Source organism: Oryza sativa, chromosome 6, assembly GCF_034140825.1.
Source record: "Oryza sativa Japonica Group chromosome 6, ASM3414082v1".
Classification (NCBI taxonomy): domain Eukaryota; kingdom Viridiplantae; phylum Streptophyta; class Magnoliopsida; order Poales; family Poaceae; genus Oryza; species Oryza sativa.
In genome coordinates this window covers 31900385-31921401 of record NC_089040.1, presented here as the reverse complement: position 1 = coordinate 31921401, position 21017 = coordinate 31900385, and the positions used below count along the sequence as shown (strand labels likewise).

At 40.5% G+C, this 21017-nt stretch overlaps 1 protein-coding gene across 1 annotated transcript; it reads left to right on the top strand.

The window, feature by feature from the left end:
* The first annotated feature begins 1958 nt into the window (after positions 1–1958).
* LOC4342136 (callose synthase 3) lies at positions 1959–17343 on the top strand. The gene is made up of 42 exons (XM_015787022.3): positions 1959–2124; positions 2223–2491; positions 2593–2693; positions 2840–2964; positions 3074–3167; positions 3299–3409; positions 3515–3646; positions 3748–3840; positions 3960–4051; positions 4288–4414; positions 5519–5656; positions 5748–5824; positions 5920–6013; positions 6421–6543; positions 6639–6753; positions 7209–7543; positions 7622–7674; positions 7756–7816; positions 8228–8309; positions 8389–8438; positions 8516–8602; positions 9000–9128; positions 9234–9422; positions 9505–9665; positions 9764–9887; positions 9966–10069; positions 10514–10640; positions 10738–10889; positions 11148–11257; positions 11376–11501; positions 11646–11714; positions 11795–11969; positions 12468–12612; positions 13520–13639; positions 13722–13840; positions 13944–14027; positions 14865–14977; positions 15058–15287; positions 15368–16165; positions 16252–16302; positions 16451–16636; positions 16735–17343. Exons 2-42 carry the CDS (start codon positions 2263–2265, stop codon positions 16981–16983), a joined length of 5880 nt encoding a protein of 1959 aa, XP_015642508.1. The 5' UTR covers positions 1959–2124; positions 2223–2262; the 3' UTR covers positions 16984–17343.
* The last annotated feature ends 3674 nt before the right edge of the window (positions 17344–21017 follow it).

Below are 21017 nucleotides of genomic sequence, written 5' to 3'. Positions count from 1 at the left end.
TGTGTTCAGGTTCCTAGCTAGGAATTCCTTTTTTTAGAGAAAGTAGTAATACTTAATTAATCATAGAAAAAAAGTATGAATTACCCCCTGAAGTATCAAGTGAGTACGAGTTGCCCCCCTAAAATAGAAAACCAATCATTTTTCACCCTTAACTATCGATACCGGATGAACCCACCCCCCTCTCCCCCCCGAGCAGATTTGTAAGCGTTTTTGGTCTGCGTGGCAACCTAGTCAGCAAGTTTTTTATTAAAAAAAAGGATAGGGCCCACCTGTCAGATATCTCTTCTCTCTATCTCTTTCCCTCTCACCCCCTCTCTCTCTCCCGTCAGATGCCGGCGGTTGCGGCTCACGCGCTGACAGCAGTGGGCGCCTCCTCCGCTCACCGCCGTCCCCTCCTCCCGCGGTCGTCAATTTCCCCTCCTCGCGAATGCCTCGATTTTGCCGGTTGGTGCGGTCATCGAAGCGCACGCCGAACGCAAGAAGGAGGTCGGTGTTGTCGACGGCGTAGTTGGCGTACACGGTGCCATGCATCCCGAGCATCCGCAGGGAGAGGGGGCCGTCGCTGGGGAAGTTTCCGATGCCCATGAGGGTGGTCGTCAACGGGATGCCCGTCAGCTCCACGAAGCAGCGCAGTTCATCGCCAGACGCGGAGCAGCCGCCGACTGATGTAGAGGACGGGTTTCTTGGCGTCGCCGACGAGACAGATGACTTCGTTGAGCAAGTTGTCGGCCGGTGGCTTCGGTAGCCAGGAGATGTATCCCGACAGGCGCATGTGCATGTCCCAGGATGGCACGGGCATCTGCTACTGGATATCCTTGGGGATATCGATGAACACTGGGCCGGGGCGGCTGGTGGACGTGAGGAAGAAGGCCTCGATGATGCGGGGGATGTCGTCGACGTCGAGGATGAGGTGGCGCCCATTGCCGCCGGCGCGCGAGACCGTCGGCATCTGACAGGAGAGAGAGAGGGGGTGAGAAGGAAAGAGATAGAGAGAAGAGATATCTGACAGGTGGGCCTTATCCGTTTTTTTTTAATAAAAAACTTGTTGACTGGACTGCCACGTAGACCAAAACCGCTTGCAAATTTGCTGGTGGGTTTTCATCTGGTATCGATAGTTAAGAGTGAAAAATGACTGGTTTTTAGGTTTAGGGGGGTAATTTATACTCACCCAATATTTCAGGGGGTAATTTGTACTTTTTCCTTAATCACACGCTAATGAGTGTTGGAGAGGAAAGTACTGGACCTGTAGTGATGGTTGTGGTAAAGTTGATATTGACCGGTGAGCAGATGGCAAACAAAATGAAAAGCAGCATGAATGAATGGTTGGTCGATGATTGATGATTGAGAGCTGAATCTTGATCGCACATGCACATGCACGCACGAGCTCATGAGTCATGGCATTCAAAACTGTGTCTCTTCTCTTCTAGTACTGGTTGTGTGTGGCCATCCGGATCCCGGTCACCGTGCCTGCCTGCGTTGGTACTACTACTGCTACGTGCACTGCATCGCCAGAAAAAGGAATCGCCACAAAAAAAAGGGATTACGGTTTTGTGCGAAAAATTTTTATATAAAAGTTGCTATAAAGTATCAGATTAATATATTTTTTAAATTTATAATAATTAAAACTCAATTAATCTCACATTATTACTACAACACTTAATCTTTTATCTTGAGAAGATTTAAACACCATCTAAAACCAGCATCTCTCCTTGGGCAAACGACGAAATGAGGCTGAGAGGTAGGGCCCACAGGCTCAGAGCCACCGTACGTACCTGAGTATTTCCCAAAGTGCCACTGCATAGCAAACAAGCAGATGAGAGATGAGTGGCAAGACCGTAAAATGCATGGAAAGGCAGGCCCTAGTTGGAATTGAAACCCAAAAACAAACAATTGGGAATATTATTATTATTATGGGATTCAAAACAACAAAACCCACGCTGCCTGCTTGCAAAACCTCCGCTCTCTTTTGGTCCGTTAACTCTTTCTTCGCCCATCCCTCCTCGCCTCGCCTTTTGCAGCTGTAGCTCACTGCCACTAATACTACCGATTTCTCCTCCGCCTCCGCCTCGCCGCCGCCAAATCTAGGGTTTCCGCCTCCATGCATGCGCCTCACCCGAGGCCGAGGCAAGCTTCCCTTCCCCTACACCGCGCCGTCCCGCTTTCCGCATTCTTTTTTTCCTTTTTGACGGATTTTCTCTTCTTTCCTTTTGCTCGATATCTAGGTGTTGCAGAGGAGGAGATTTGATTTGATTTGAGATTCCGATGGCGGCGCCCGGCGGCGCCAGGAGGCCCGACTTCTCCTCCGCGGCCTCGCCCTCTCCCTCGCCGGCGGGGGCAGCCGGGAGGAGGCTGCTCCGCACCCAGACCGTCGGCAACTTGGGCGAGTCCATCTTCGACAGTGAGGTCGTCCCCTCCTCGCTCGTCGAGATCGCCCCCATCCTCCGTGTCGCCAACGAGGTCGAGGCCACCAACCCACGCGTCGCCTACCTATGTATGTTCCATTCAATTCAATGCTCTTCTTCCTTCCTTACCTTCCTTACTGGACTAGTTACTCAACTACTAGCTACTACTCCATTCATCATTGCATTGCAGGCCGTTTCTATGCTTTCGAGAAGGCTCATCGCCTCGACCCCACCTCCAATGGCCGTGGTGTTCGTCAATTCAAAACCGCGCTTCTGCAGAGGCTTGAAAGGGTAATCTCTTTATCTATTTCTTCCTTGCCCGATCCCTTTCTTTCTACTACTTATGTAGTACAACCCGTATTTGTTCACCACTACCAACAATTCATCTGTAATGCGCTACCTCCTTTCTTCTTTTTTTTTTCCATTCCATTCCTCAGGAAAATGATCCAACATTGAAGGGAAGGGTTCACCAGAGTGACGCTCGAGAGATGCAACGTTTCTACCGTGAATACTACAAGAAGTACATCCAGGCACTTCAAAATGCTGCCGACAAGGCTGACCGGTTGGTTGCTTCCACCCTTCCTCTCTTCCGTTTCGCACCATCTCTTTTTTATTTTTCGACACAACTCTGCTCCTTTACTAACAGCAATGTCTTTCTTCTGCTTGTCCAGTGCTCTGCTCACTAAGGCATACCAAACTGCTGCTGTCTTGTTCGAGGTCTTGAAAGCCGTCAATGTTTCCCAATCTGTTGAAGTCGATCAAGCGGTACTTGATTTTACTTCCTTTTTGTTATGCTCGCCTTCTTCTTTTATCAGCTTATTGTTCCATGCATTCTTTGCTAACTGCAACTTCTCCTCTTCTCTGTCGAATGCACTCTTCCTGTGACCGTTATGCAGATTCTGGATACACACAACAAAGTTGAGGAAAAGAAAAAGCTCTATGTTCCTTACAATATTCTGCCACTCGATCCTGAGAGTACTTATCAACCTATTATGCAATATCCAGAGGTTTCCATCTATCCCAAATCAACACCATTTTAAAAATAATACTATCCTTTTACCAAATCAAGCCTTTGTAAATGTTTCCCATTGTGTTCCTCATAAACTACACAGATTCAAGCAGCTGTTAATGCGCTAAGGAATATTAGAGGCCTGCCGTGGCCCAAGGAACATGAAAAGAAGCCTGATGAAAAGAAGACTGGCAAAGACCTTCTTGATTGGCTTCAGGCCATGTTTGGGTTTCAGGTAGTTATCCACTTCCTGGTGAAACTCTCCATGTTGACATCACAACATGTACTTTGCCCTGGAAATGTGCATAGTCTAACTGTGAGTCTCTTTCTTTACAGAAAGATAATGTGTCCAACCAAAGAGAACATCTAATACTGTTACTTGCAAATGTGCACATAAGGCAGTCTCCTAAGACTGAGCAACAAGCAAAGGTGCTTATTTTTCACTTTTGTTCCGGGAGTGACCGAGTTTTTTCCCACCCTCTCGCATCACTCGCACACTAGTGACTTGATGTTTTATTGATATATTTTCTTGGAATCCTGTTTTCCAGTTGGACGACAGAGCTCTAGATGCTGTAATGAAGAAGCTATTTAAGAATTATAAGAAGTGGTGCAAGTACCTTGGCCGCAAAAGCAGTTTATGGTAGGTTCAGTGCTTCAGTGAAGTCAAGTAAATGGGATGATTTATAGGGACCACATGCACTGATTTTCCCAGAGATGCCAATACTTGTCATTTGCTGGTCATTGTTTTAACTTCCTTGAACAAACTTGGTTTATAGTTTTGGTCTTGCTCTTATGCCATTTGAAACTGATATTATGGTCTCAACCTTTCTTCCTATTCTACCTTCTCTCAAAATGATTCGGCCAATTGATCTGCAGGTTGCCAACTATCCAGCAGGAAGTTCAGCAGCGTAAGCTTCTCTACATGGGTCTCTATTTGCTAATTTGGGGTGAGGCGGCTAACTTGAGGTTCATGCCAGAGTGTCTTTGCTACATCTACCATCATGTAAGATAATCTTGTTCTTTACCATGATCTTTTTTTAGATAATGGAAGCTTTATTGAACTCAATAAATTACATTGAGGTGATACAATTGTCATGACAACACTCCCAGCCTCTACGTAGCTAAGATGCACACAACCAACTCAGACACACACACCCACCCAAAGAAAAAACATAATGGATCACCAGGAAAATTAATGGTTGTCAATATTCATTCCTAAGACTAAGATCGCCACCCATGACCTTGGGTAAAAAACTCCTTGACCACCCTCTCCAACTGCCCCGCAACGCCGCAAGCCCGCAACCACCAGGTCCAGTAAACCAGGCTTTTGAAGGATAACCCATGTACGACCAATGGGTAAGTAAAAAAAAAAAACCTGCAACAGAGAGGATATTGCTCTTTCCCATGATATAGATTTGAGGTTTCTCATATCTTTGGTTTGACTGTTCTCCATTTGTGGGTTGTACCTGATAACTGGTTTAGGAATTTGATAGTGAATAATGAACATCTCAGATCATTTTTGTGAGGAATTCCATTGATTCTAACAAAACCTGTAGTAGCTTAGGAGAATTCATATCCGCTTGGTCTCTTCTGTACTTTGATGCCCTTTCACCTTGTTTGTGGCCCACTATTGTGATATGGAGGACTGGTTGTTTTGTTAACACAAGAAGTAGTATGAGGAATCAAGAATATGTTTCAAAGGATTCAGACGAACCTAAATATAGGTGCCTGCAGTTCTATGTCCTTGTGCGCGTGCGCACACACACACACACCAAAGAAAAAAAACTGATGGGATTCATAATATATTGTTGAATTAGAAATACTTGCAATTTTATTTTGAGCTTATGAAATCTTAAATTTAATTCCTCGTGTCTAACTGTCCATAAACGGTGGGAAATATAAGGCATAGGATAGGTTTGTTATTTATACCATGCCAATGAAATGTACTTTGCGTTATTATAGTATCATGTATGTTATGGAGAAAGAAGAGTAGTTTGTAGGGATAATCGTTGGGGCATGTTTTTGTATTAGTATGAGACTCTGCATGTATAAGTTTTTGTTCTGGTGAGATCATCTTGATGGTAATGATGCTTTTCCATCTTAACAGATGGCTTTTGAACTCTATGGCATGTTGGCTGGAAACGTGAGTCCAATGACTGGTGAAAATGTTAAACCAGCGTATGGTGGTGATGAAGAGGCCTTCCTGATGAAAGTAGTGACTCCAATTTACAAAGTTATAGAGAAGGTATATTCACTTGTGTATCAAATATGTTACTATTTCCTATTTTCCTTTTATTTTCAGGTTGATCAGTTAGTGCCCTTATGAAATTTTACAGGAAGCTGAACGGAGCAAGACCATAAAGTCAAAACACTCACATTGGAGGAACTATGATGATTTAAATGAGTATTTTTGGTAAGCAATTATCAGATTTTAGTTGTCGCTTTTACCATCCTATGCTCCCAAGATTTTTTTTTAAAGAAAGTCATGGAATTGTTACTGTATTGCAGGTCAGTGGATTGTTTTCGGCTAGGATGGCCTATGAGAGCAGATGCTGATTTTTTCAAAACTCCTGAAGATGCTTACCCTAGTCGTCTTAATGGAGTAGGTTCTTTGATAATACAGATATATCTTGCGCATATTTCATATCTAAGTGTTAGTAGTGGCTTGTGATGCACTATTACAATTTATAAAAGCCCAGTTATTCATAAATAGAATATTCTGATCAGATGCTCGCTGCTACTGCTTGTTCTGTTTTTTAGGTGATGTAGCATTATTTCTTGGTTGGATCCCCCCTCCCACACACCCACCAACACATGCACAGTTTTGATGCATTGTCTTTTAAGTTCTTATGCTTATCCGTGGCTTGTACATTATTGCCTTCGTTTCTTAGATAATTGGAATGGATTACATTTCCAGCCTTGTCCTTCAATGTAATGCCAAGAAAAAGAAATACTTGCTTGGAGTATTAATCCTCTGGGTACCCATTTCTCGTTTGGTCGCGAATGCAGGAGAACAGATCCGCAGGTAATGTCCATTGGATGGGAAAGATTAATTTTGTCGAGATCCGTTCATTCTGGCACATATTTCGTAGTTTCGACAGAATGTGGATCTTCTTGATATTATCCTTACAGGTTGGTTGACCGTTCATATACATTTATCCCTTTTTTTGGAGTACTTGCCATTGCTTCTTTTTCAACATATTTCTTAGTCTTATATTTTAATACAGGCCATGATTATTATTGCCTGGAATGGTGGCACACCAAGTGATATATTCGACGTTGGAGTATTTAAGCAGGTTTTGAGCATATTTATAACGGCTGCAGTTTTGAAGTTAGGGCAAGGTATTTAGTCGAACTTGTACACTCCCTTCCTCTCCCTGCTCACAGACTTGGCAAGGCACAGCCTATTTGTTTGGTAGGTATCTTTAATATTGGATAGAGAACTCTGCTAGTCTAGTTAGCAGTATCTGTTTTTTTAACATGCTTTTGGCAAAGGGCTTAAAGTAACTTCTCTGGCTTCTCTGTCTAGAGGAAAACCATGAGTATTACCCTATTACCTTTTGTTTGTATTTTTGCTTTGGCCAGAAACAATTGATAGCCTGATAGTCATGTTCATGTACCTTAGCAAATACTTCCCCAACAACAACAGATTTTGATAACATTGAACTGAACTGTATATGCTTAACTACTTTCCTTGTAATAAAAAACACCTTGTTCTTCTAGCTGTATGCATACTTCTTATGCCCTGTATATATAATACTTATAGTGATGCTTACTGACAAGTATAACCAATACAGCAATTCTGGACATTGTATTTGGCTGGAAAGCAAGAAGAAGCATGTCATTTGCAGTCAAGCTGCGATATGTCTTGAAGTTAATTTCATCATCTGCATGGGTTGTGATTTTGCCTGTGACTTATGCATATACCTGGGACAGTCCTACAGGTCTTGCAAGAATAATTAAAAGTTGGCTTGGCAATGGTCAGAATCAGCCATCACTGTATATTTTGGCTGTTGTGATATATTTGGCACCAAACATGCTTGCTGCTATGCTGTTTCTTTTCCCGTTCCTCAGAAGGTTTCTTGAGAGTTCAAATGTTAAGGTCATAACATTCATCATGTGGTGGTCTCAGGTAAATTTCTGCCTATTGGTTTCTGATGGTATTTATGTGGTCACAGTTGTTTATATGTTTTGCCAAATGTATCTGCAGCCTCGACTATTTGTTGGCAGAGGAATGCATGAAGGCGCATTTTCCCTCTTCAAGTATGTTAAGTTGTTGACATATCTTTGCAGATTGTTCTAATATAACACATTTTCTAATCACCTAGAGTTGTGTTGTGATAGGTATACCATGTTCTGGGTCCTCCTTTTAGCAATGAAATTGACAGTAAGCTTCTATATAGAGGTATCTACTCATTTATTCTTTATTCCACATTCATCACTAGCTGTTCTTGTGTCGAACTTGAAATGTGAATATATTGCCTACATTTCTGCAGTATCTTAACTTTATGGGTTGGCGTATTCTCAGATCCTATTTTGAATGTAGGAATTTCTTTAAAAACAGTTCAATACTTGCAGGAACCTAGTAAAATTCCTACGTCCCAAATGTGGTCTCAATACTTATGTTTTGTTATTCATAAATATAAAGTATAAAAAGGGATTTTCCTTGGTCTTGAATGTTCAAGATGCCAGCATATCGATGAGTATCAGCACCTATGTTAAAAAGTATAAAAACTACTTGATGGAGGGTTAAGTGTTAGAAAATATCAAAGGAAACCTTGCGGTGTGTATTCATACTCTCATGATCTCCATGCAGATCAAGCCTCTGGTACAGCCAACCAAAGATATAATGAAAGAGCCGATCCGGGATTTCCAGTGGCATGAATTTTTCCCTCGTGGTACTTAAGTTGAAAACTGATGTTTTTACCTTTTGGAATTTTTGGCACACTTATTTCAATCTCAATTTGCATTTTGCAGCTAACAATAACATTGGTGTTGTTATTGCGCTGTGGGCTCCAATAATTCTTGTGAGTGTTGTTCATTGTTTCCTGTTAACAAAAGTTGATTAGCCAATATTTTGAGTTTTATCAATTGATATGTCCAGGTCTACTTCATGGACACCCAAATTTGGTATGCACTTTTCTCTACATTGATCGGTGGTATCTATGGGGCTTATCGTCGTCTTGGTGAGGTTGGTAAAATGTTTTGTTATCAGGCATTCATTAAGTCATTTTATGACTGGTTTGATTTGTTGGACCTGCTTTCTCTGATAAAACAGTTTTCTTGTCTAATATACCGCGTACTGCATCCAATAGCGTATAAGAAAACAATGTTCTTGGACTGATGTTATTCACAGTGACATCTCTACGTTTAAGCTACCTTTTCCAGTTATATTTTGCTCATTTGAAGCATTATCTTGTGGTGTACAACCACCGTCCCAAAAAAAAGACTTTTTTGTCAAGGTGCATAGCCAGAAATCAAGTCTTTTTTGGGACGGAGGGTGTATAGCTTAGCTGTGCTCTATGGCCTATCAATTGTCATCAACTCATGAACTTATGGTAGGCACCTTTCATGTTTCATGACATCAGATACGGACATTAGGAATGTTGAGATCTCGTTTTGAATCTCTGCCTGAGGCCTTCAATGAGCACTTGATTCCTTCTGATTCACACAAGAGTAAAGGTTTGCGTGCTGCCTTTACTGGTAAACCTTCTAAGGTATGGAATTCGTGTCTTAAGCTTGACATCATGAGTTGATTATTGACAGATAAGTATTGAAGTAATATCACCATCATCTGTTTCATCTCATATACCTCTTTTTAGACTTCTGGTGATGAGCAAGAGAAAGAGAAAATAGCCGCAAGATTTGCTCAAATGTGGAACCTAATTATCACAAGTTTCCGTGAGGAAGATCTTATAGATAACAGGGAGATGGACTTGCTACTTGTCCCATACTGTAAAGACCGTGAATTGAATATATTCCAGTGGCCACCTTTCCTACTTGCTAGCAAGGTGTTTTCTCTACCATTTTCTAAAGTGTGCTTGTTTTATTGGTGCATTCAGGCATTTACTGTTTATATTTACTGGATTTTAGATTCCAATAGCATTGGATATGGCGGCAGACAGTGGAGGAAAAGATCGTGATCTGAAGAAGAGAATGGGATCAGATCCGTATTTTTCCTATGCTATCAGAGAGTGCTATGGTTCATTCAAAAACATCATCAATACTTTAGTGTTTGGTCAACGTGAGAAAATGTATGTAATATTATCTGGTGACAATTTTGTTTGCTTCTACTGCAAAATTCTATTTGGTTCTCTTGAATTTCTGACTTAATCTGTGCATGCTATTCCAGAGTAATACAGCAGATTTTTACAATTGTTGATGAACACATAGAAGGGGGAAGTCTAATAAAGGATTTGAACATGAGGAGCCTTCCTGCCCTGAGCAAGAAGTTCATTGAACTACTTGAATTACTGGTATAAAAATTTGTTATCATGGCTATAATTTGCGTTCATAGATGATACCCGCTCACTGTATCCATTTTCTGAATACAGCAAAAGAATAAGGAAGAAGACTTGGGCCAAGTTGTCATTTTATTCCAAGATATGCTTGAGGTGGTCACAAGGGATATAATGGATGAGCAAGACCAGCTAGGCGGGTGAGGATAGCTTGGTTCTGTCATAACAGCATGTTATCTTTTTTTTTTTATTTTCACAGAGATAATAGCATGGTGTCTTTCTTGGCGTTCATATTTTTAGTTAATGCCATTCTGTTGTTGTCTAACACATCTGCTTGCTGCCTAAATTTATCACTTAGAAAAATGAAAATACTGATTGTTCTATGGAAGTATGGAGTGATTGATACTCTGCCAGCACTGTTCAGATTTTTTCCATGTATTTGTTTAATAATACTAGGAGTCTTATTAACGTCTCTAAATGAACTTTGGTGATTAATGTACCTCCTTTTGCTGATAAGAGTATGGTGATTGAGATTATTTGTTGATTTTGCTTGAACTACTCTGGTAACTGGTTATATATATATTATTATTATTATTATTTTGCGCGGTGGTTTTATGTATATTATTGTTTTCCTTTCCTTCCAGACTATTGGATTCTGTACATGGTGGAAATAGAAAACACGAAGGAATGACTTCACTTGATCAACAAGATCAGTTGTTCACTAAAGCTATTAGGTTCCCCGTGGAGGAATCAAATGCATGGACGGAAAAGGTTTGATTTATATCCTAATTGAAGTGAATACATGATATGATGCTCGTGTTCCTCCTGTTGCTATAATGATATATACTTTTGTTTCATTTTTAATCAGATAAAGAGGCTTCACCTTCTTCTCACTGTGAAAGAGTCTGCTATGGATGTCCCTACGAACCTTGATGCTAGGAGACGGATATCGTTCTTTGCAAATTCTCTTTTTATGGAGATGCCTAATGCTCCAAAAGTGCGGCATATGTTGCCCTTCTCGTAAGTTTTGATTACTACTTTTCTGTGTGTTGTAATATTTTTTAGACAAAAGTGTGTTGTAATATCATGCTCAAATTGGCACCGACTCCTTTGATCTCATACTCTCCATGCTTATTCTTTGCTTAGTATGTGTTCTTGCTGTTGGTACATTCATATCTTATGTTTTTTTTATTTGGTTGATAACTAGACATCTGTACTGTTTGATAAAATTATTTGATTGGGTTTCTTGATTGCTGAAACAACTTTCTGCAATGCTAGTGTCTTGACTCCTTATTACAAGGAAGATGTTCTTTTCTCCTCTCATAATCTGGAAGAGCCAAATGAGGATGGGGTTTCCATACTTTTCTACTTACAAAAAATCTACCCAGGTTCTTTCCTCCCTTATGCAATTCTTTTCTTGGATTAAGGTACATGTGCATTTCCTTTGGTTTCCTGATGACCATCATAATTAATATCGTGTTTCCTAATCTCTTTGAATTTTCAAAGATGAATGGAAAAATTTCCTTGATAGGGTGGACCGCAAGAGCGAGGAGGAGCTCCGTGAGGATGAAACATTGGAAGAGGAGCTTCGCCTTTGGGCATCATATAGGGGACAGACATTGACAAGAACTGGTATTCTTTTTCCTTCCACCTCATGTTTTCCTTTTATATTTTGTTCTCACAAGAAAATCTAACTCAAAGGTATCATGTGTAGTGGTTCAGTGAAAGTACTTCGTACTATTCTCATTTATGTTGTCATTATTGCTCTTTTTACAGTGAGAGGAATGATGTACTACCGAAAAGCGTTGGAGCTTCAGGCTTTCCTTGACATGGCCAAAGATGATGGTATTTCTAATAGTTCAGTCTATATGTTCTGAACTTTCCTCTGTGACCTATGCAATGACTCATCTTCCTGTTTCCATTAGATCTTATGGAAGGTTACAGAGCAACTGAACTGATGTCTGAGGACTCGCAATTGATGACTCAATGCAAAGCTATAGCTGACATGAAATTTACATATGTTGTCTCGTGCCAGCAATATGGAATCCAGAAACGTTCTGGTGAAGCCTGTGCGCATGATATTTTGAGGCTAATGACAGTGTAAGTTTTTCTTTCCCTTGAATGCGCAGGAGAGCTGTTGTGATAGTGTAAGTTTTAATCAAATATTGCAATGATCTGGATATATGTTATCTGTATGTAGCACAAATTGCCTTTTTTTTCTTGCTTTATTTCTTTTATAATTTATGCAATCAAGTTGGAGCACACATGATTGTTCTTAGTGCAACAGTGCAATCGAGTGTCTTTCTGTGAGTATATGTGAATTGGGTTAAAACAATGAGTACCATGTGCATTATTTTTAGTAGCGAGTAATGAAATAAATGTAAGCTTTGTTTATTTACTATGCTGGGAGTACCATGTGTAACATTTTGTATCATCTAATTTCATATCTATTGAAGAAACAACAAAAAACAAAGCTTGACATGTTAGATATTATATTTGCTCAGGAGTCAGGACAAACATCCGCAGCTTAATATTATCACTGTTCCGTTTGCTGTCTATTCAGTGTCAGACACTTGTAGAAATGGTCCTTTTTTGCAGATATCCATCACTTCGAGTTGCTTATATTGATGAGGTTGAAGCACCTAGCCAAGATAGAAACAAGAAGACTGACAAAGTTTACTACTCAGCATTGGTGAAAGCTTCCGTTACAAAACCTAATGAACCAGGACAAAGTCTTGATCAGGTAAGTCAAAATGCCATGTAAAATAAGTACTCCCTATGGCCATTAATTAGTGTTAAAAAGGCATGTATTAATGATTGGAGGAAGTATTTTTTAGGTGAAAATGGTACAGTATACTTTGATTGAGGTTAATTGACCAATTCCTCTTTTTTTATCCCATTTGGAAGGAGATAAAGTCAAGGCTTCCTTTTTTTTCCCTTGTATAATAAAAGGAAATCTAAATCAAGTATACACGCTGTAGCCTGTAAAGATAATGTTGGCTCTGGCATAGTAAAACGCTTTTTCGATACACAATTCCCATGTTTGTTCTCTGCAGAGCTAAAGCTTAGCAGCACACATTTACAAATTATGTTTTTTTTTTGTTTTTTTTTTTTTGCTGTGCTGAGGTGAACCTATTTGCACAATTAACTGATGTTGATCCTTTTTTCATTGGAGTACTTGTTTTGATTGTATGGAAGCTGGAAGGAGTCTGATCTTTCGGTTTTTGTTCTAACTAGCTGAATGCCCGTGCTTTGCGACGGGAATTAAAAAAGAGAACCCCGCCGTACACTTTGAAGCCTCAAAAATTAAAATAAAATTATTCTAATTGTAAAAATCTTTAGGTCATATTATTCGTCATCATTTTTATCTCAATTTAAATAAATTTCCTTGTTTGATGGCTTGAGTTTGGGGAAGGGAAGGTCCATATACCTCACTGTTTGGGGGACCCACATGGCAGTGGTGATGGGTTGTGGGCAGATTCACCACTCTCCACCAGCATTGGGGTCTTTTAAAGGAGTATAGAAATACTTTGTATCGTTTAGATATCCTTAGTCTTATTTACACTGCTCTTTTTTTTTTCTGTTGGGGGAATTCTCTTGTCAGCCTCTTTGGTGCAAAATTTGATGAATTGCCATCACTTCTTGTGTAGGTCATATACAAGATAAAACTTCCAGGTAATGCTATTTTAGGTGAAGGAAAACCAGAAAATCAGAATCATGCAATTATTTTTACTCGTGGTGAATGCCTCCAAACTATAGATATGAATCAGGTAAGTTTCTTGTGTTTGCTGCTTCAAGCAACTGTGTTCTTTTAGCTTTTTGTTACCGTATTTATGTCATACTATCGAACAGGAGCATTATATGGAGGAGGCTTTGAAAATGAGAAATCTGCTGGATGAGTTTCTGAAGAAACATGATGGTGTGAGATATCCATCAATACTTGGAGTAAGAGAGCATATATTTACTGGCAGGTAATTTGGCATGCTTCATTTGTAACTAACTGCTTCTGTCATCATTTTGGATTATCTAGCCTTCAATTTGCTCAATTGTTTTCATTTTGTTAAATTTGTGCAGTGTTTCATCCCTTGCATGGTTCATGTCAAATCAGGAGACCAGTTTTGTGACTATTGGACAGCGTGTGCTTGCCAACCCCCTGAGGTATTGCGTTGTCATGGCATGATAACCACATTAATTGCTTATTCATTTTTTTTTCAAATATATTACCATCCCATTCTTTTTGTTTGAAATTATTGACTTGTCATGGCTCTCTAGATGTAACTTGAGCATTACCTTCTTTTTTTATAAAAAAAATTACACTAACATATACTAAAAAATCATAATATCTGAAAGCAGTTTTAATGGTGAACATACTAATATAATTTGCATACAATCAGTCCTGATAATTTTATACATACTGATAGTTGGGTTCTAAAATGTGAAATCAAAAGGAGCGAGGTGGGAAGTACTATTATTCATGATTCAAGGCATAGTTATTAGGACTGGACTGGACCGGCGGTTGGACCGGAAAAAACTGGAACCAGGGCCTCCGCTGGTTTGGTCCAGTTAAAAGACCGTCTGTGCAAATGACCCGGTATAAACCGGTTGGGCCGCCCGGTTTCCGCTTAAAAGCCGGTCAGAAAACCAGCACTCGACCGCTCAACCGTGAGCTGCTACTCTGCCAGACCACGTGCACGCATGAGAAGGAGGAGAGAATATAGGAAAAAGGGGTGTATGGTGGGAGTTGAACCCAGGATGGGTTGAATGGAGTCATGGCGCACCAACCACCAAGCCATGCTGTTGTTTGTGTCTGGAGTGAATCAGTTATATATTTAACCTTATTGAACCACTTTGAACCTACGGTTCAACCGGTCAAACCAGTGAACCATCGAACCGAGGACCTGACCGGTTCGATGGCTGGTCTAGTCTCAATAACTATGATTCAAGGTTTGCTGATGCTCATCTCTGACATTATTCTTTCTGAACATCAATCTGCAGGGTTCGATTCCACTATGGCCATCCTGATATCTTTGATCGTCTTTTCCACCTCACAAGGGGTGGTGTAAGTAAAGCATCCAAAATTATCAATCTTAGTGAAGATATATTTGCCGGTACCGATTTATTCCCTATCGATGCTTATTTTATGGAATCTGGAACTGCTCTGGTGTTAATGTGACTTGTGTTGCTGCAGGTTTCAATTCAACATTGCGTGAAGGCAATGTCACTCATCATGAGTACATGCAAGTTGGCAAGGGAAGAGATGTGGGTCTCAACCAAATTGCTCTGTTTGAGGCAAAGATAGCAAATGGTAATGGTGAACAAACACTGAGCCGTGACATTTATCGACTAGGGCACCGGTTTGATTTCTTCAGAATGCTGTCATGCTATTACACAACAATTGGCTTCTACTTTAGTACAATGGTATGGCATATAAACTCTACTTCTCTCTGTTTGATATGTTGGTCAAATCTTAACCCAGGTTTCTCTGTTTGGTGTTATAGATTACAGTATGGACTGTATATGTTTTCCTCTATGGGCGCTTATATCTTGTCCTCAGTGGACTGGACCAAGCACTAGCCACTGGAAAGAAGTTTGTGCATAATGCACCCCTCCAAGTTGCTCTTGCATCAGAGTCTTTTGTTCAACTTGGATTTTTGATGGCGTTGCCCATGATGATGGAAATTGGTCTGGAGAGGGGATTCAGAACAGCACTAAGCGACTTTGTACTTATGCAACTTCAGTTGGCATCTGTTTTCTTTACATTTTCACTTGGGACCAAAACTCATTATTACGGAAGGACATTACTCCACGGAGGAGCTGAATATAGAGCCACTGGGCGTGGATTTGTGGTGTTTCATGCCAAGTTTGCTGACAACTACCGACTTTATTCTCGCAGCCATTTTGTCAAGGGTATTGAGCTGATGATTTTGCTGGTTGTGTATGAAATCTTTGGGCAATCATACAGAGGGGCTATCACATACATTTTCATCACTGTTTCCATGTGGTTTATGGTGGGCACCTGGCTCTTTGCACCATTCCTATTCAATCCTTCTGGATTTGAGTGGCAGAAGATTGTGGATGACTGGACTGATTGGAATAAGTGGATCAGCAACCGTGGAGGTATTGGAGTAGCACCAACAAAAAGTTGGGAATCATGGTGGGAAAAAGAGCAGGAGCCTCTTCGATACTCTGGAAAGCGTGGTACTATTCTTGAAATTCTGCTCGCGTTGCGCTTCTTTGTCTACCAATATGGGCTTGTGTATCATTTGAATATAACCAAGCATACTCGCAGTGTACTGGTAAGTTGTCCCTTGTTTTCTTTTTAATCCTGGTGGTCACATCCGTTTTATTCATACTCAGTTCTTCTAATTAATGCAATTTGCAGGTTTATTGCTTTTCATGGGTTGTGATTTTCGTAATTTTACTTGTCATGAAGGTAACAACCTGTTCCTTAGCTCTTGGTGAATCCATATGGACTTTGCCCTCCTTATGTATCTTATATTAGAATTTTACGGTTGAAGTTTAACTGATCAGTGCTTGATACCTTTCTTGTCTGGAAAACTGAGTTATGATTTTCTTTCCAGACTGTTTCAGTCGGTAGGAGGAGGTTCAGTGCGGAGTTCCAGCTTGTCTTCCGGTTGATCAAGGGCCTTATATTCATAACATTTGTCGCCATTGTTGTGATATTAATTGCCATCCCTCACATGACAGTTCTTGATATCTTCGTTTGCATCCTTGCTTTCATGCCAACTGGATGGGGCTTGCTTCTGGTTAGCAACTAAACCTGTCTCCTATCATTCCTATTATTACAATTTTTTTTGGTTTGGAAAGAAATTCTAATGTCTGACTTGATAAAACACACTATCAGATTGCGCAAGCCATCAAACCTGCTGTCCAGGCTATTGGGCTTTGGGGATCAATCAAGGCTCTTGCCCGGGGCTATGAGATCCTAATGGGACTCCTGTTATTCACACCCATAGCGTTCCTTGCTTGGTTTCCTTTCGTGTCCGAGTTCCAGACCAGGATGCTCTTCAACCAGGCCTTCAGCAGAGGTCTGCAGATCTCCCGTATCCTTGGCGGGCACAAGAAAGACCGATCAACCCGGAACAAGGAGTAGACTGAGCGGCGAGGGCTCCCCCCAAACCAATTGTTGTAGTAGTATGCATTATCCTAGTAGGAGTATCCGCCCCCAGTTTTGCGTGTGCTCTGATTGTCACCAGATTCAGAGACCGGGGGAGGCGTACGCTAAGCTAGCGTATCAGCATGTTTCAGTGTATCTGCAGATTCACAACATTCGCACCTCTCCATTATGTAAATCTCTATCGCTCATTAGCAAATCGGAGCATCTAATTTAGAGATGTCTTCTGGGTTAGTAGTAATATATCTGGTGAACAGAGTTGATTGAATGTTTGTGGGAGCAAATCATGTTTTAAAGATCCTGCTCTTGCATCTCTTAAGGCATCAGAGCAGTTTTTGATGTTCTTGTGGTGTGCACGATGCTCATGTGTTCCAGGGAAAAAAGAAAGAGAGCAAAGCTACTATTAAGCTATAAAGTGGAGTATGCTCCTGGGCAACGGCTTGTGACTTGTGAGCATGGATCATTGGCAGGCAGATGCATGTGTCTCCCCTCCAAGAAAAGAAGAAAAAGGAAATGCACATACTAAGTTTTCAGGTGATACAGACAAATGGGAAAGCTGTTTGCTTGAGTGGGTGGTAATGTACGCGGCGATTGCTGACCAAGTATGCATAGCATACATGTTCTTTTTCTGCTTTGATGAAGTGCACCAACCACCGAACCCACAACTCCAACTAACACCGCTAAATTGCTACAGCCCTACGCTGATGACGGTATGGTTACTAAACCGCCTGTTTTGACTGCTCTTACTGCTCAATACATGCATGTTTGGAGCTAAGTGGTGGTGACTTATTTGCTAAAAAAAATGGAGAAGCATAAATGTTAGTGTAAGCACATTACAGAAATTCACGTTCCACTGGTGGAAGGACAGGGCATGCTTGGTTAATGCATGGGTTTTACCATTAAAAAAAGTTTTAATCTGAACCATCCATCTTTTTCCTGACCTTCTATTTATTGTAACCCATTATCCAAAACGCCTGATGTTCACACCTACGCAAAATGGAAGAAACATTAGATCATAGTAGACACAAACTATAATTAGAAAAAAAGAGATCAAAATAGTAAAAGAACAAATCAAGGTGTGGACTGTGGGAGCAGAAAAAGAAAGAGGCTAGCACGATACGATGCACTTTGTGGCTCTCATTCTCCTCTGTGTTCGTTCTGTAGTAAATTAGCGGATCTCGTCCCATTATGTGGTCTGTGTTTAGTTCTTAAAAAAAGTTGAAAGTTTGAAGAAAGTTAAGAGTTTAAAAAAAAAGTTGAAAGTTTATATGTGTAGAAAAGTTTTTGATGTGATATGATATGATAGAAAATTAGAAATAAGTGGGAAACTAAACACGGCCTTGCTGGTACTGCCGCCATTGAGAAAACGGGCCAACACCATCATTCATGTGGCTCGCGACTGTCAAGTGGGATCCATATATGAGTTTAGAAATAGCTTAATTATTCAGATAACTTTGGAGGCAGGAGTACTAATAATGATTAACCAATTAAGCCTTGCTTTCAAAAAGGAAAACTGAGTGCTAGTAGAAGTATAGTCTTAGGGCCTCTTTGAATCACAGGAATAAAAAAACCGAGGAATAGGAAAAACATAGAATTCTAACAAGAATACAAGTATAAAACAGAGGATTGTAAAACACAGGAAAAATATAGGAATGACCGTTTGATTGAGTCGTAGGAAAAACACAGGAATTTGAGGAGAGATAAAGACTCAAAGGATTTTTAACATGAGGTAGAACCTCATTCTAAATTTCCTCCAAAACTTACATGGGAAGAGGCATTCCATAGGAATTTCATGCGATTACATAGGATTCATTCCTTTGATTCAAATGGCTATATAGGAAAAATTTCTATAGAAATAAAATCCTTTAAAATTTCTATGAATTTTCTTTGAATAGAAGGGGCCTTAGGAAAATCCAGTAGAGTGGAGTTTCTTTTCAAGTGAACCTGTTGCTGGTGAGCTGTACTAATAATATCAAGCATAGAGGGAAGAGAAGAGAAGAGGACATGGCATGCAGGAAGGGAAGAAAATGAGCGAGTGGCTGGCGTGAGAGCTTGCAGCTGGCGCATATTGGATTGGATTATCGGGGAGGAAAATCTTTAGGGTGGTTTCTAGAGGGGACGCGTGGTTTGCTTGTGTTGTGGGTGGCCCATTGCATTTGTTTATCCGTAGCAGCCGCGTCACGCTCTTTCTTGCCTAACTCGATCAATATCAGCCGCTAGATATTTCCGCTACCATACAAACACTCTGCAACCTTTCTTCATACTGATAGTATTTTTCTTCCAATACTGATAAAATAAAAGAGAGATCGTTGACAGTATTATTGCTTTTTGTGCTGTAGTTTAGCAGTTGATTTAGCTCCCTGGAGTGCACTGTGAGTATGATTTAGCCTACTTCATCCCTTTACTTACTCATAGTGGTTAAAAGAGCTTGGCTCAATTAGTTTCCCAAAAAAAAAGATATAGTAGAAGGAAACCTTGTTTGAGGGGGTTGGATATTATTGTTGATTAGCATCAAACCCATCCCTGTCATGAGCACCTTGTTCAATTCCGACAAGCATATCGTAAATCTCAGCCAGCTCCCTAATACAACTAGTGTAGTAGCTTTTGTGTGCAATACAGTCAGCAACTTGGTCATGCTCCTGTCCACTAATTTCTTTCAAGGAAAGCCATCCGGGCCGTCGTTATTTCCCTGTTTAATACTACTACTAAGAAGGAATACTGAAAGCAACGCAATATAATGTAGGCCACACATGTATATGTTGATTTTTTTTTGCATTGCCCCATGGAATTAATATGTCTGACGTGCACTCAACTCTCCTGCCCATTATAGTCACCTTTGTTACCAGTAGCTTCATTTGCTAAGAAAATACTCCAGTGTTGATTCATATGCTTAGTAAAATTTTTATTTTTCTTAAAATTAAAAAGTTGACCTTGGTGGTTATGCCTTCCTCTCCAAACTCAACTAGTGGTGACATAACATTTGACTCTCAAAAGTTTAGGTCAGGGCTATCCTTAAAAAAAAGTTAAAAAATCTCCCCTCCTCTAAAAACTTTGAAATATGGCACAACATCGGCAGGTAGGTCCTCTTCCAACTAGTTCTTACTTACAATAGCGTAATTGTGTTAAAAAAACAGACATATATCCTCTGTAACACTACTGATACAATAACGATGACTAACATATGGGTCTAAGGCCACGCGGAAGTGTTTGCTAGAGCACCAGTACCGCAGGCAATCCAACTGTTTGGAAACCTGGTAGAGACGTGGTACTTTACTTAGTTGTCGATATTTAGCTTTATAGAACATGTTTAGAGCAATTTTGGAGTTGCTTGGAGCTAGTAATTGGTGAACTAGGGCATAAGCAAGTTTTGGGCGGTAAAAGCTATAGTGATACGCAGCTTATAGATCTTTAAAAATTACAGGCAGATTAGATGAGCACAGAACTAGAAGCAATCATTTGTTAATCGCTCGGGATTATACTAATTGAAGCACAGTAGGATCCAAGCCAGCCTCCTAAAAACATGTGGCCAGGGATTTTTGGGCAGCAAAACCCAATTTTTTTTTTGTAAGGAAGATGAGAAAAGGCCAAGGTAAGGTGAGGGTGGGCCCGTGATAGCATGCAGCAGATCTTTCTCTTATTTTTATTGTCTGGAACCCTCTGGAGCCAAGAGGGCAAGAGGAGGAGGAGAAGGGACACGTGTCGTGAGGAGGAGTGACGTGTCCGCCAAAAAGCGTAGAGTAGCAAAAGAAAGAAATCTTGTGGCTGCGCTTTGCTCTCCTCTCTCCGATATTTCCCAAGCTGGACCAACAACGCCCACCCGTTTTTGCCTGCAGCTAGACTATGACAAAAGTTTATACAAGTGGATAATTATTACTAGTACTATATCTCATTTTGTGTGCTTAATCACGCAATTTTCCCTTTGTGGTTTTTTCATCAAAAAGAAAAGAAAAATCCAGTCGGTTGTTTCTGGTCACAAATATCTCTCTATCGATTCACTCCTGGCCTCTCCTGTT

Excerpts from the sequence above, each read along its gene's own strand:
- LOC4342136 (XM_015787022.3), top strand. The coding sequence starts at position 2,263 with ATGGCGGCGCCCGGCGGCGCCAGGAGGCCCGACTTCTCCTCCGCGGCC. Across the intron at positions 8,310-8,388 it reads GCATGAATTTTTCCCTCGTG|CTAACAATAACATTGGTGTT; the intron begins GTACTTAAGTTG and ends TGCATTTTGCAG. Across the intron at positions 8,603-8,999 it reads CTTATCGTCGTCTTGGTGAG|ATACGGACATTAGGAATGTT; the intron begins GTTGGTAAAATG and ends TCATGACATCAG.